Consider the following 15,925-nt stretch of genomic DNA (forward strand, 5'->3'; position numbering starts at 1 on the left):
ACCTTAGGCGTCTCTAAAATCACGATGATAGCATGTAATTGGAGAGAAACCTCCACTTGATCACTTTCCACGTGGCAAACTCCCAGCCATAGATCCAAACCACGACCCGTGTGCACCCACATCGGATCAAGAAGATTAACGGAAGGAAATGTAACCGCTTACGGGGTTAGCATCTTCCGTCAACATTTCACCAACGGGTTTTCCCGCCCAAAATTCTTGGCTATAAATATGAGAACAATTCAGGTATGAAATTCAAGTTACACACACTTCTACAATACTTCTTCTTCTTCATAAACATATACTTATTCTCACGTCGGAGTCGGGTCAAGGAGAGAACCCCCTTCTCCCCTTGACGAGGCTAACGGTGCTTTGTTTTGCAGAGTTTATCGGAGAGGAAGATCGGTAACCTCTAATCGAACAAGAGAGAACAAACCCCTTTATGCAGATCCAAACCCCCTAGATATTTCGATCCCGGTCGTTTATCTAGTGTTTCATCAGAAAGGTATACGGTTCAAAACGCAAGATTAAGCGAAGACCGGATTAGAATGTGATTTAGACCCGACAAGTATGAAGACTTGTATAATATGGGTAAAGTAATCACATTCTGGATTTTGAAGTGAAAATGATAAGGTTTGACCCGTTTCGGTCAATTTATGCAAACTAGTCACATAACCGCACCGGACGCGAAAAATGCATAACGGGTAACCAAATGAGTCATATACAGGTTTCACAAGTTAATATGCCATAAATATGTTGTGATATCTGTAGGATACCTTCCATTATGCCCAAAACGGATTTAAAACCAATTTAAGCCCCGTAGGGGTATTTTGGTCATTTTAAAGATTATAAAAGAGATTAAATATCAATCTGAGGTTCTGGTCTAAACTGATCAGTAAAAATATTTATTTTATTAGGTTATATCAGTAAGATATCATATATGTGTGAAACTTATCATTTATGGCCAAACTATGCACCATAGGGGCATTTTGGTCATTTCAGGGGGGGGGGGTTATTTGCACGGACCTCCCATCCGCCGGAGTATTACAACTCCGCAGCTAGCCTAGCCCCATGGCTGTATGGCGGTGAGTACCCATCCGGAGCGAACATAAGCCTTAAAGGTGAAATTTGGAAATCTGAGTTCAAATATTTTACTTACTGTTAGAGTATAAAAATTTATTCACAACATCAGTAGGTAACAAGCCTTAGGTGCCAAATATGGTTTTAAACAATACTATGCGCCTAAATCGCATAAAAGTCGATATTTGACGGTATTCGGGTTAAATAAGGGAATCTGAGATTTTGAACAGCCTTTACAGTTTAAAATAACTTATTTAATGTATAAAATCAGTAGCAAAAGGTTTGGTATGTAAAGGATGTGTAAAACTCATTTTATTAGCAAAAAGGGCATAACCGTCAATTACTAAGTCAATGCAAGAACCCTATGTTATGATCAGTTTAAAATTCAACAAAAATCTTCAAAAATCCCTAAATATTATATTACATCAGTGGGTAAAAGGTTTGGTGTCAAAATTTGGGTTTAAATAGGTTTTATGCCGAAATTTCCGTTTAATTAATAAAAAAGCTTCAATTTACGATATTGAGCATAACTCCTAATTTCGACCACAAACTGATGTCAAATTTTTAGGACATGTTTATAAATCAGTAATAAAGGTTTTTGTCCTCTCACATTTTCAAAAATCTCGTTTTAATATAAAAAGGGCATAATGGTCAACAATTAAGCATTTAACGGAAACATGCAATGATTCAGATTACAAAGGAACCATATTGTATAATCTCAGAGGGTTATACTAACATGTAATATGGTCCTAATGGAACCTTAAGGCATATCTAAACTAAGCTAAATCGGGTCAGAATTGAAAGTCAAAGCAAAACTCTACTATTGCGACTTTCGGTTCCGAACCGAGCTTAAACTCAGAATTGTTGGGTTGAACATGCTTAGACATGTTCTTACATTATTTACCAAGTTATTTTAATGTTAAAACATGTTCCATAACTTCTACATTATCAGTTATGAATTTATTTGTAAAATAGCTTCTGTTGACTTTTTAATATTAAGTTTGACCCGACAATTGACCAAGTTAGAGTGATAATCAGTGGGTTCCCTTTTAAGGGTTTATTACCCATATAATTACCAACTCATAGCCACTTTCAATTCGAATAATGGCTGGACCATTAGTGATTAATCACTCAGTCAAAGCTTAATTACGACGGCTTTGACTTTTGGTCATTAGACTAATAAATCTTGAACTTAAGAGGCTAAGAATGCTTACAAGGGCTCTTAGCACGAAATAGGAGCTGAGGAAAACTTGCTTGTACTCCAGAAAGCTCTAGAGAATGAGTTTGAATGAGAATTTGAGAATGTGCAAATGAACTAGCAAACAAGGGCCCTTATATAGGATTTCAAACTTCACAAGATCATTCCACATAACTCTACAACTGATTTCTGATGATCCCAGGTGTCCCCTATGCATGTAATACTGTTGGCTCAGTCCCTGGAATCGAAAACAAGCTTTCTAAGGCGGTGGAACTGGCTGGACATGCAGCTGTCCACATCTTTCTACAACTGGCACTCTTACGCGGCCCGCGTAAGAGTTGGGTCTATGCGGCCCGCGTAAAGGGCTATCTCCGGTAAACACTTTTGCAACTTTGCAATTTCAGTCCCTGGTCCATTTAAACTTTATTTAAGCTCCATTTATTGCATTTTGGATCCCCATAGTTAACTTTTAAGGACCTTAGGTCATTAACTAACTCCGTTAAGCTCTCGGTTAGTCATACGATCACGCGAAATGTCTTGTATTCAACGCAACTCCACAAAATTAATATACGTTATTCTTGAGAGCACAATATACAATTATTACAACGTTCTTGGGATCGTTAAAAGGTCACTCAGAGGTTACTTTTAACATGTTGACACTTTTAACCCCTATGTTTCATAAGATCCTTATTTTGAGCATAAACGACTTTCCAAGTTCGATAAATTATTCGTTAAAGAATAAGAACGTCTTGTGAGGTCAATCAGAGGCACAAGAATGGCATGTTGACACTTTGGATCCCTTTTATTAACATATTTACATTGTTTGACAATTTTAGTCCCTCAAGATCAATCTATTACACGTTTAAAGTCCATGACACGTGTCTTCATTACATTGGTCGTAGTTTTACGAGGTGCTACATCCTCACCCCCTTAAAAGAAATCTCGACCTCAAGATTTACTGAAATAAATGAGGGTACTTCTGTTTCATTGTGGATTCAACCTCTCACGTGTATTCGGGACCTCTACGGGCATCCTATTTAACATTCACAATTGGTACGTGCTTCCTTCGAAGCTTCTTAACCTGTCGATCCTCAATCGACAAAGGTTTTTCAACAAACTTTAAGCTCTCATCTATATGCACATCCTTATGTGACATGGCTAGCGATTCATCGGCTAGGCATTTCTTAAAGTTGCAGATGTGAAATACATTATGGATTCCACTGAGCTCTTCAGGTAGGTTTAGCTTGTAAGCCACTATTCCGACACATTCGATGATCTCGAATGGTCCTATGTATCTTGGGCTTAGCTTGCCTTTCTTGCCAAATCACATCACTCCTTTCCAGGGTGATACCTAGGTAGCACTTTGTCACTTACCTCGAATTTTAGAGGTTTACGCCTTTTATCTGTGTAGCTTTTATGCCTATCCCTGGCAGCTTTTAGATGATCACGTATCTGCACAATCTTATCTATCGTCTCCAGGACTATATCAGGTCCTATTAGTTGGACGTCTCCAACTTCCGCCCAACAAACTGGCGTTCTACACTTTCTTCCGTACAAAGCTTCAAAAGGTGCAGCTTGAATACTCAAATGATAGCTATTATTGTACGAAAATTCAATCAATGGAAGATGATCATCCCAACTTCCACCTAAATCAATAACACAAGCCCTTAACATATCCTCCAGTGTTTGAATTGTACGCTCACTTTGGCCATCCGTCTGAGGATGATATGCAGTGCTGAAGTTTAATCAAGTGCCTAAGCATTGCTGAAAGCTTTTCCAAAAATGTGATGTATATCTCGTATCCCTATCAGAGATGATAGACACTGGCACTCCGTGAAAAGTTACAATCTCGTCCACGTACAGCTGAGCTAACTTATCTGAGCTGTGTGTTTCCTTAATAAGTAAGAAGCGGGTTGACTTAGTCAACCTGTCGACAATAACCCAAATAGTATCATTTCCTTGCTTTGTTTTCGGTAACTTAGTGATAAAATCCATAGTTACCATTTCCCACTTCCAGGTGGGAAGTTCAGGCTGTTGTAGCAAACCTGACGGCTTCTAGTGTTCTGCTTTAACTTGCACGCACGTCAAACATTTGGCCACATAGGTGGCTATAGATTTCTTCAAACCTATCCACCAGTAATTTGCCTTTAAATCCTGGTACATCTTATCACTGCCAGGATGAACAGAATACTTGGAACTATGGGCTTCTTGAAGGATCACGTCCCGAAGTCCTCCATAGATTAGAACCCATATTCGTCCATTCAATCTTAGGATTCCATCCTTGCCATATGTTAACTGTTCAGCAGTTACTCCCAACTTTTCATTTGGATAGTTAGCTTCTAATACAGCTTCCTTCTGAGCGGCTAACAACCATTCATTCAAGCTGTTCTTCAATTCAATGCTCTTGGCATTGATTCTAATGGGCTTAACCCTTTCCTTTCTGCTCAAGGCATCGACGACTACATTCGCCTTGCCTGGATGATATCGGATTTCACAATCATAATCATTCAGTGTCTCCATCCATCGACGCTGTCTCATGTTCAGATCTTTCTGGTTAAACAGATGCTGAAGGCTCTCATGATTAGAATAGATCACACATTTGGTACCATATAAATAATGCCTCCAAAGTTTTAGTGCAAACACAACGGCACCCAATTCCAAATCGTGGGTGGTGTAATTCTTTTCGTGCACCTTTAATTGTCAGGAAGCATAGGCAATAACTTTGCCTTTCTGCATAAGCACACATCCATACCTGTGTGCGATGCGTCACAATAAACCACAAATTCTTCAATCCCTTCAGGCAATGTCAACACAGGTGCATTGCTTAACTTCTGTTTAAGAATATCAAAGGATTCTTGTTGCTTAGGACCACAATCAAACTTGATATTCTTGCGAGCAGTGTTGTAAAAGTCGGATTACTCGGCCGAGTACTCGGCGAGTACTCGGTCCTCGGACCCCCTCCGAGGCGACTTCCTCCTAGGCGGTCTCAATTAGTCGGCCTCGGGAGTACTCGGTGCCTAGTCGGCCTAGTCGGCGCCTAGTCGGACGTAGTCGGCCCAGTCAGTCAACGTGGTTTGTTGACTTTTAATCGGTCAAACTCGGTCAAAATCGGCCTATTCGGCCTTGTACTCGGACTACTCGGCCTTGTACTCAGACTAGTCGGACTTGTATTCAGAATATTTGAACTTTAAACATGTTTCATTTTAAATTATACTCAGTTGACATGAATTATGCTTATTTTAACACATAAATAATATATAACAATTAATTTTCTTTATATTTACCATGTCTGCGTACTCCCGGAGTACTCTCCGAGTACTCCGATTACTCCCAACTCCCCAGTCGGCCGACTAGGGACCGCCTAGCGACTTTTACAACACTGCTTGCGAGTTAATGAAGTTAGGGGTGCAGCAACCCTTGAAAATTTTTTCAATAAAACGCCTGTAATATCCTGCCAGACCCAAGAAGCTGCGAATCTCTATGGGCGTCTTTGGTTCTTGCCAATTCATGATAGCTTCAATCTTAGCGGGACCCAACTGGATACCATGCTCACTCACTACATGTCCAAGAAATTGGACTTCATGAACCCAAAACTCACATTTTGAAAACTTGGCGTAGAGCTTCTCTTGCTGAAGAAGTTTAAGAATACATCGAAGGTGCTTTTCATGATCAGCCTGGTTCTTCGAATAAATAAGAATGTCATCAATGAAAACGATGACTAACTTGTCCAAGTAGGGTTTGCAAACGCGATTCATGAGATCCATGAATGCTGCTAGTGCATTAGTGAGCCCGAAAGGCATAACCAAGAACTCGTAGTGACCATAACGAGTTTTGAATGCAGTCTTATGCACATCTTCATCTCTGACCTTCAGTTGATGGTAACCTGACCTCAAATCAATCTTGGAGAAGTAACTTGCCCCTTGCAATTGATCGAACAGATCGTCGATCCTGGGCAATGGATATCTGTTCTTGATTGTAACCTTGTTTAGCTCGCGATAATCAATGCATAAACGCATCGATCCATCCTTTTTCTTCACAAACAGAATCGGTGCTCCCCAAGGGGACGAGCTAGGTCGAATAAAACCTTTTGCCAACAAATCATCCAGTTGAGTTCTTAACTCTTTCATATCAGTCGGTGCTAACCTGTAAGGTGCTCTTGCAATAGGTGCTGCTCCAGGAATAATGTCAATATGAACTCTACTTACCTATCTGGAGGTAAACCAAGTAGTTCTTCAGGGAATACTTCTGGAAATTCAGAAATAACAGGGATGTCTTCAACCTTGGGCTTTGGTTCATCAATAGTTACTTGTGCCATGTAAATGACACAACCCTTCTTCAAACACCTTGATGCCTTAAGCATAGACACTTGCTTAGGCTACCTATACTGAGTATCTCCTTGTATTGTAAGTGGCTCACCATACGGAGTCTTGATAACCACTTGTTTCTTTTCACAAACAATCTGGGCTTGGTTATGAGATAACCAATCCATGCCTATCACTATGTCGAAAACAGCTAGTTTTAAAGGAAGCAAAGATAACGGAAAAGAGTGGTTCCTAATGGATATAAAACATCCATCTAACATGGTTGAAGCCGTTTCTATGGTACCATCGGCCAATTCTACTTCATATTTTATGCTTAGGGTTTTAACAAGCAGATTTAATAACTTACAAAATTTATTATCCACAAACGACTTATCTGCACCCAAATCAAACAATACCCTTGCATAAACATCATTGATAAGAAAGGTACCTGTTATCACGTTGTCATTCTGAATCGCTTCTTGTGCATTCATTTGAAAGACCCGAGCATTGGTCTTCTTACCTTCTTCAGGTTTCTTTGCATATTTTGGGCAGTTAGTCTTAATATGCCACTTCTCGTTGCAACCATAACAGGTCGCGTCCTTCAATTTCTTGCAATCCAAAGTCTTATGTTCTTTGGACTTGCAGATCCCACATCCAATGGGCTTTGATTGCGACTGCGACTTTGATTCAAACCTGCATTTTCCAAAATGACACTTCTGGCAGGTTTTGCATTTAGGCTTCTCATCTGTTTGTTGGTTACCTTTGTTAGACCCAGAATTCTTCTTGTGGTCTGAGTTCCCCCTATGTTTCTTATCAGAATGACGTGAGTTCTCATCCTCACGTTTCCTTTTTCCTTCTTCAAAACTCCTAAGCGATCTCTGCCTAACCGCATCGAGAGTAAGGGATAAGGACAAATCAGCCACTGACCTAAAAGTGGTAGGTCTTGATGCTTTCACACTTGCCTTGATCTCTGGAGCTAAACCTCCAATGAAACGGGCTATACGTTTTGGTTCCGGTGTGACCAAGTATGGAACCAGTCGAGACATGGTATTAAAGCTCATGACATATGCCTAACAATCTAAATTCTTCATGGCCAAGGTCAAGAAGTGGGTCTCAATTTTCTCAACTTCATGTTGAGGACAGGAATTTTCCTTGATTAACGTAACAAACTGAGCCCATGTCAAGTTGTACAACGAAATCTTCCCAGTAGCCTGGATCAAGGACCTCCACCAAGCTAGAGCTTCTCCTTTAAATGATTGCGACACAAACTTCACAATATCTTGCTCTGTGCATCCACTAATATCAACCACTGTATCCATCTAGCCACGTCATGCAATCAATGGCTCCTTTTTCCCCAGTGAAATCCCTGGGCTTGCAGGAGACAAAATACTTATAAGAACAGGTTTTAACTCGTGGCTCTTGATCGAATACAATCTTCTTAGACGGGATACTGTGCTGATTTGATGAGTGTTGGGCATCATCCTTCTTTGACTCGTGAGTTTTAGATGGTGGCTTACTATGAGCCAGAGAGTGAGTCTTAGGGTGTAATTTAGAATGAGGTACAGATAGGGTCTTGCTCCGAGTACCGCTTGATTCATTAAACTGCCTATCCATAGCTTTAGTAACAGCATTGTCGATCAATGCTTGAAGTTCCGCACCAGTTACGTTGATCCTGGTAGTATCATGATTTTCTAGAGGGTGACTGTTGACTTCTTCAGATTCTGCCATGTAGCTTGATTGCTACATAAATAATGACAATGATTTATTTAGAAGTCTATAATAGGATTGTCATCTTGATGATTTGTTAACCATGGTATCAATAAACCATAATGGTTAATTTTGGTCAGTCACATATATATTCAGGATTTTCAAATTAATCCTCAGTTATAATTCATTAAATTATTATAATGGCACAAAAAGGCCTAGTCACAAAGACAATCTTAAATTATAAGCCATGATCTTATAGGATCGAGGCATTAAGGTTTGAACATAGTTCATTACATTTTCTTGACAGGAAGTCGTAAACTACAACTGTCTTTTGTCACAAAGAACAATAAATATGGCCCGTAGGCACTTCATCACTAATGGATGATTAAATAATAAATAGAGAAAAGGAAATGGAAGAATCCAATATAAGGATGACTTATGTGATTTTATCGAATCACATTTGCCAGGAGTGTTAACATGTTTTCAGATATTAAAAAGGATTTGAATCTTAATAAGGAACTACCATCATGGCCCTGTTTAAAAAAAAATGACACATGGGCTAGGTTTTGCCTTTAAGATTTCGTTTAATATATAATGGCAGATCTTACAAAAGTAATGATATTTTGATTTATTTCTCATATTATATTCATGCATATGGTGACAAAAATGAAATTTAAAATTAAAACATTCCATTAAACTTTTAAAAGGAGTACATATTTGCCCTAAACGAGACTTTTACTTAAATAACTTGCCCACGCAAGGGCAAAACTGAAAATACAAGTCCTCGCAGGGACTAGATACATAAATAGATGTCAGCGCAGGGACTTAATTGAAAATTAAAAATACAAAACAAACAAACAAGGAATTTCAATAATCCCTTTTGTTCTTCCCCTTGATTAAATCAGCTAAACCCTTAAGTAGACCCCGACGGCTCCTACGCTCCCTCTGAACATCCCGTTCCACCTGATTCAACCTTTGAATGATCTCCTGCTGCTGCGGTGGTTGGACAAATGGCGGCTGCGGTTGCTGCTGCGGCTGAGGCTGAAGAGGTGGTGGGTATTGATACCCATATGCTGGGTATCCAGTCTGGTAGGAAGCTCCGTAGGCCCTTCAGGATGAAGAGCATTGTAGTTTGCCGCTACAAGATACGGGTCAACATCAGGGGCGTTGTAGTAATTGTAGCCAGAATGGCCTGGCTGCTCAAAAGGGTTATATGCAATGTTGTAGAAGGCGCCAGGCGCTAGTCGGGCGGTGAGGTACAGCCTAGGGATTAATCGGGATTAATCAGGATTAATCGGGATTAGTCGGAATGGGATTTTTATATGTATTTTTTCAAAATTATATATATATACCCAATAATATAAAAATAATACTTCAAAATTCACATAAATACTTCAAGTTTCAGATAGTATGGTTCGATTTTGACCGATTTTGACCAATTTTGACCGCCTAGGACCGCCTAGAACCGCCTAGGACCGATTTTGATCGATTTTGACCGACTAATATTATCCGATTAATCCGATTTTTGACCGCCTAGGACCGATTTTGACCGCCTAGGACCGATTTTGACCGATTTTTGACCATGACCGATTAATTGACCGCCTAGCTCAAAATTAGGCAGTAGATGACCGCCTAGCGCCTAGGCGCCGATTAATCGGCCGCCTAGACCGATTTCTGCAACCATGGTTATATGTCACTACACCGGCGTATGAAGGAATTGGGTTATCAAAACCCATCTGTGGTGCTGGTGGTGGTACGACTGGAGAAGAGTCGACCTCTGAAACTGGGTTTGAAGGCCCACCCATCTGTGGGTCTTCATACAGCGGCGGGTAGTGACTGCCACTGGAGTGTTGAGGGGTGCTGAAGTGGAATCCCCCTCGCACGGACATCCGTGCTCCTGATCTTCTCCGCTTCAGTGGTTCGGGAGGCGGCTGTTGCTCTGGCGGCGGCGGTGGCGGTGGAGTAACCGCTTGAAAACGCGAATCCTCAGAGGGATCCTGCTGCTGCTGTTGAGGTGGGATAAAAGGGGGAGTGAACTCCCAAGGGTATGAGGCAAACCTTGCTTCATAGCTGTCTGGGCCCCGGTACGGCGAACCATGAAAAGATGATCCGTCAGAAATCTCTATGGGATGTGTCGGCGTCCTACCCGGTGGCATCTCCGGATCGGGGTCATCATCCATATCCATATCTTGGTTACCGGAAAAATGATCGTTTGATCCCAATGGGTTAAAACCCACTGGTTCTTGCACCTGATTCACCGGATTGAACCGGATCTGAAAGTACGAGGTCGGGTCCTGAAAGGCGCGGTGTGAACCCGAGCGCTACAACGGAAAGTAGGAGTGGCGTGAATGTTCGGACTCGTTGCCTTGATGGAGCCCGAAAGAATCGTGGTACGAAGGTGAGGAGCTAAGCGAGACAGAACGCCTCGCAGACTCTAAGTAAGTCCCCCAGTCTTCTTGGGGACTAGTGGTCATCGTCATTGAAGGAGTTCGCCGGTGTGATGGCCCGGCCTCATGATCATGACTGGTGAAAATTGGGGCCTTACCGCCTCTTCCTCTTCCTCTAATACGCGGTGGCATCTTCTGTTCCTGCCAACACAAACAAAAGAAACAACAAAGGAAAACAATAAAGGACAAAATAAAAGATTAGGATTAGTCCTAAGTCCTTGGCCTAGACTCGGAAGTCAAGGAATGTGCAACTGTGTCATTGAGATTAAACACAAAAGGCTAGTATTTAATTCACTCAATGTTGGCTCTGATACCAACCTGTCACACCCCGATATTTCCACGTATTACCGGTGGGCCCGGTGGGGAGTATCGTGACGTAGTTGATATCATCATAGTCAATTTATCACAGTTCAATGCACAGCGGAAGACTAAAAGTAATAATATTACAAACCGAATAAAAGTAACATAAATATTACAAACGGATTATAAAGTGGATCCACAGGCGGATCAAAGATAAAAAGGAATATTGTTCAACAGATTTAAAGTGATAAAAGCTTGCAAGACTTTTTATTTATTCACTCAGGAGTTCCAGCCCAATTACGCTTAGTACCTACACTTAACCTTTTTGGAAAATATGTTAGTTTACACTGCTAAATACAATTAACCGACTCTTTTGAAAAGTGTTTGAGAAAATTGATTTAAATGCATGAGGCACAAATATTCTTTTATAACTTGGGACAATTATTTAAAAATAATCTTGTATACAGTTTTACAAGTTTGTCGTCCGTCAGGGCCGGTTAGAAGAGCCGGACAAGATTATCTGACACACCACAAGTATAATGCCCACAAGGAAATTCCTTATTGTGGGATACCTTTTATACATACGCAACTGTCAGGTGTATGCCTACACCCCGTGCTTAAGTCGTGGCCATTTCAATGAATGAGCCGAGGATATCCAGGACATGGTCATTAACCCCCCAAAGGCATTGCATCAAACAAAACAGATTAAAAGGGTTATGTAAATATATTAATCACAATCTGATTTAAATAGCTACATACCCGGCCAAGCGGTATTATTATAATACCGTATCCCAAGCCCGTATAACGGAAATTAAGTTAAAAGTATTTACCTGAGCAAAATATACAAATTTATCTCAGCCGTATACAATCAGCAAGTGCAAATATCTTTTATTGGGCTCCTAAATCTAGAACGAAGGTTTTAATAACCTATTAGATTCCTAACGGGTCTTATTTAAGTTTAAACTTAGACCGGTTAGTTTTAAAGAAAGGTATACGGTTCAAAATGCAAGATTAAGCGAAGACCGGATTAGAATGTGATTTAGACCCGACAAGTATAAAGACTTGTATAATATGAGTAAACTAATCACATTCTGTATTTTGAAGTGAAAATGATAAGGTTTGACCCGTTTCGTTCAATTTATGCAAACTAGTCACATAAACCGCACCGAACGCGAAAAATGCATAACGGGTAACCAAATGAGTCATATACAGGTTTCACAAGTTAATATTCCTTAAATATGTTGTGATATCAGTAGGATACCTTCCATTATGCCCAAAACGGATTTAAAACCAATTTAAGCCTCGTAGGGGTATTTTGGTCATTTTAAAGATTATAATAGAGATTAAATATCAATCTGAGGTTCTGGTCTAAACTGATCAGTAAAAATATTCATTTTAGTAGGTTATATCAGTAAGATATGATATATGTGTGAAACTTATCATTTATGGCCAAACTATGCACCATAGGGGCATTTTGGTCATTTCACATAAGCCTTAAAGGTCAAAGTTGGAAATCTGAGTTCAAAACTTTTACTTACCATTAAAGTATAAAAATTTATTCATAACATCAGTAGGTAACAAGCCTTAGGTGCCAAATATGGTTTTAAACCATACTATGCGCCTAAATCGTATAAAAGTCGGTATTTGACGGTATTCGGGTTAAATAAAGGAATCTGAGATTTTGAACAGCCTTTACAGTTTAAAATAACTTATTTAATGTATAAAATTAGTAGCAAAAGGTTTGGTATGTAAAGGATGTGTAAAACTCATTTTATTAGCAAAAAGGGCATAACCGTCAATTACCGAGTCAATGCAAGAACCCTATGTTATGATCAGTTTAAAATTCAGCAAAAATCTTCAAAAATCCCTAAATAATATATTACATCAGTGGGTAAAAGGTTTGGTGTCAAAATTTGGGTTTAAATAGGTTTTATGTCGAAATTGCCGTTTAATTAATAAAAAGGCTTCAATTTACGATATTGAGCATAACTCCTAATTTAGATCACAAACTGATGTCAAATTTTTAGTACATGTTTATAAATCAGTAATAAAGGTTTTTGTCCTCTCACATTTTCAAAAATCTCGTTTTAATATAAAAAGGACATAATGGTCAACAATTAAGCATTTAACGGAAACATGCAATGATTCGGATTACAAAGGAACCATATTGTATAATCTCAGAGGGTTATACTAACATCTAATATGGTCCTAATGGAACCTTAAGGCATATGTAAACTAAGCTAAATCGGGTCAGAACTGAAAGTCAAAGCAAAAGTCTACTTTTGCGACTTTCGGTTCCGAACCGAGCTTAAACTCAGAATTGATGGGTTGAACATGCTTAGACATGTTCTTACATTATTTACCAAGTTATTTTAATGTTAAAACATGTTCCATAACTTCTACATTATCAGTTATGAATTTATTTGTAAAAATAATTTCTGTTGACTTTTTAATATTAAGTTTGACCCGACAATTGACCAAGTTAGAGTGATAATATGTGGGTGCCCTTTTAAGGGTTTATTACCCATATAATTACCAACTCATAGCCACTTTCAATTCGAATAATGGCTGGACCATTAGTGATTAATCACTAAGTCAAAGCTTAATTACGACGGCTTTGACTTTTGGTCATTAGACTAATAAATCTTGAACTTAAGAGGCTAAGAATGCTTACAAGGGCTCTTAGCACGAAATAGGAGCTGACGAAAACTTGCTTGTACTCCAGAAAGCTCTGGAGAAGAGTTTGAATGAGAATTTGAGAATGTGCAAACGAACTAGCAAACAAGGGCCCTTATATAGGATTTCAAACTTCACAAGATCATTCCACATAACTCTACAACTGATTTCTGATGATCCCAGGTGTCCCCTATGCATGTAATACTGTTGGATCAGTCCTTGGAATCGAAAACAAGCTTTCTAAGGCGGTGGAACTGGCTGGACATATAGCTGTCCACATCTTTCTGCAATTGGCACTCTTACACGGCCCGCGTAAGAGTTGGCCTTGGGTCTACGCGGCCCGCGTAAAGGGCTATCTCCGGTAAACACTTTTGCAACTTTGCAATTTCAGTCTCTGGTCCATTTATACTTTATTTAAGTTCCATTTATTGCATTTTGGATCCCCCATAGTTAACTTTTAAGGACCTTAGGTCATTAACTAACTCCGTTAAGCTCCCGGTTAGTCATACGATCACCCGAAATGTCTTGTATTCAACGCAACTCCACAAAATTAATATACGTTATTCTTGAGAGCACAATATACAATTATTACAATGTTCTTAGGATCGTTAAAAGGTCACTCAGAGGTTACTTTTATCATGTTGACACTTTTAACCCCTATGTTTCATAAGATCCTTATTTTGAGCACAAACGACTTTCCAAGTTCGATAAATTATTCGTTAAAGAATACGAACGTCGTGTGAGGTCAATCAGAGGCACAAGAATGGCATGTTGACACTTTGGATCCCTTTTATTAACATATTTACATTGTTTGACAATTTTAGTCCCTCAAGATCAATTTATTACACGTTTAAAGTCCATGACACGTGTCTTCATTACATTGGTCGTGGTCTTACGAGGTGTTACACCTCCTTGAGCTTATTTCGCATCCCATACAACTTTTCTCCTCTTTTGAGCTCACTCTTGCTTGGTCTTGGAGTTCTTTGCAATCCGGTCTTAATTCGACTCTGTTTAGCATAATCAGAGGTCCATCAACCCTCTAATAAGTTATTTTAACTCTCCTCGGTAGCTAATTCCACTTGGTTCACTCTAATTTGCTTCTGGTACGGTCTCATTATACACAATTTGACTTTTCGGTTTGACCTAATTATTTCAGTTTGCTAAAATTGTTGGCTTTTCAATTCCTTGCTCATATCTCATCCTCATTAGCTAAGGTATGTTGTCATGACTTTAAATTCATCGGTTCGTTAGATCACAGTCAAATTAGGTCAAAATCAGAAATTCGTATTCTCTCAAAATTTGGGTAACAGACTGTAAAGCAAAGCCATGTTGCCCCCTTTCGATCTGTAACACAAAACAATATCCAAATTGACTTTAATTGGGTTACGGATCGTAAGTCCAACCCATCTCATCCTTTACAATTTGTAATAGGGTTGATAAGTCAATTCTGATCTAAATTGGGTCACCGATCCTAAGCCTTCATATGGTCCTCTCCTACGGTCCGTAAGAGGCCTCTATTTACCACGTTGATCCATTTGGGTGATGGACCATAAGTCCCAACCTTGGTCAACCCATACGGTTCGTAATAGGTCAAAATTCAATTTGCTATCGGTAATTGGGTTACGGACCGTAAGACACACCTTGTTTAACTCGTACGACTAGTAAAGACTCTATTGTTATCTATCTGATTAAACCATTTAACATAATGAACATGTTTTTAAGCCCGACGTTATAGGAACAAGTCTTAACGACATCTACGGTCAGTAAGATTTTGATATGATTTTCTGACTTAAGATAACAGGTAAGTACATTAATAGTTTTAAAAACCTAAGATGCTAGTTTAAAACCCCTTGATTATTGTATCAGCTTTGGTGGTTCCTAATTACCGTGTGATAACTTTACTTACGGCAGCATGCTTGCAATCAATACCACTTTGAGCCAAATTATGCATGTATAGGGTACCATCCTGTATTCATTAATATTATATGAGTCACAAACACAGTGTGTAGGCATACACCTGATAGACATGGGTGATATGTGTAATTGGTACATCTAGGTAGCACTAAGACTAGATTCACATGTGTAACAAGCTGTTAGACTCGTAAATCAAGAAACTCATCTCATGTATGTTTTAAAATATTTTATAAACGTGTCTATTAATTGTATTTACCAACAAAAGTTGATGTACTTTAAAAATTGACTCACATGTGCTGATCCTC

At 39.3% G+C, this 15,925-nt stretch overlaps 2 protein-coding genes across 2 annotated transcripts; both read right to left on the minus strand.

Annotated features, from left to right (window-relative positions):
• Window positions 1-1,041: 1,041 nt before the first annotated feature.
• Window positions 1,042-7,622, minus strand: LOC110907187. The gene is made up of 2 exons (XM_022152205.1): window positions 7,025-7,622; window positions 1,042-1,133 (listed from the first exon to the last, which is right to left on the minus strand). Exons 1-2 carry the CDS (start codon window positions 7,620-7,622, stop codon window positions 1,042-1,044), a joined length of 690 nt encoding a protein of 229 aa, XP_022007897.1.
• Window positions 7,623-9,150: 1,528 nt separating this feature from the next.
• On the minus strand, window positions 9,151-10,469 carry LOC110907188 (early nodulin-75-like). Its single transcript, XM_022152206.1, has 2 exons — window positions 10,171-10,469; window positions 9,151-9,391 (listed from the first exon to the last, which is right to left on the minus strand). Exons 1-2 carry the CDS (start codon window positions 10,467-10,469, stop codon window positions 9,151-9,153), a joined length of 540 nt encoding a protein of 179 aa, XP_022007898.1.
• Between the last annotated feature and the right edge of the window lie 5,456 nt (window positions 10,470-15,925).

This window comes from Helianthus annuus, chromosome 14, assembly GCF_002127325.2.
Source record: "Helianthus annuus cultivar XRQ/B chromosome 14, HanXRQr2.0-SUNRISE, whole genome shotgun sequence".
Taxonomy (NCBI): domain Eukaryota; kingdom Viridiplantae; phylum Streptophyta; class Magnoliopsida; order Asterales; family Asteraceae; genus Helianthus; species Helianthus annuus.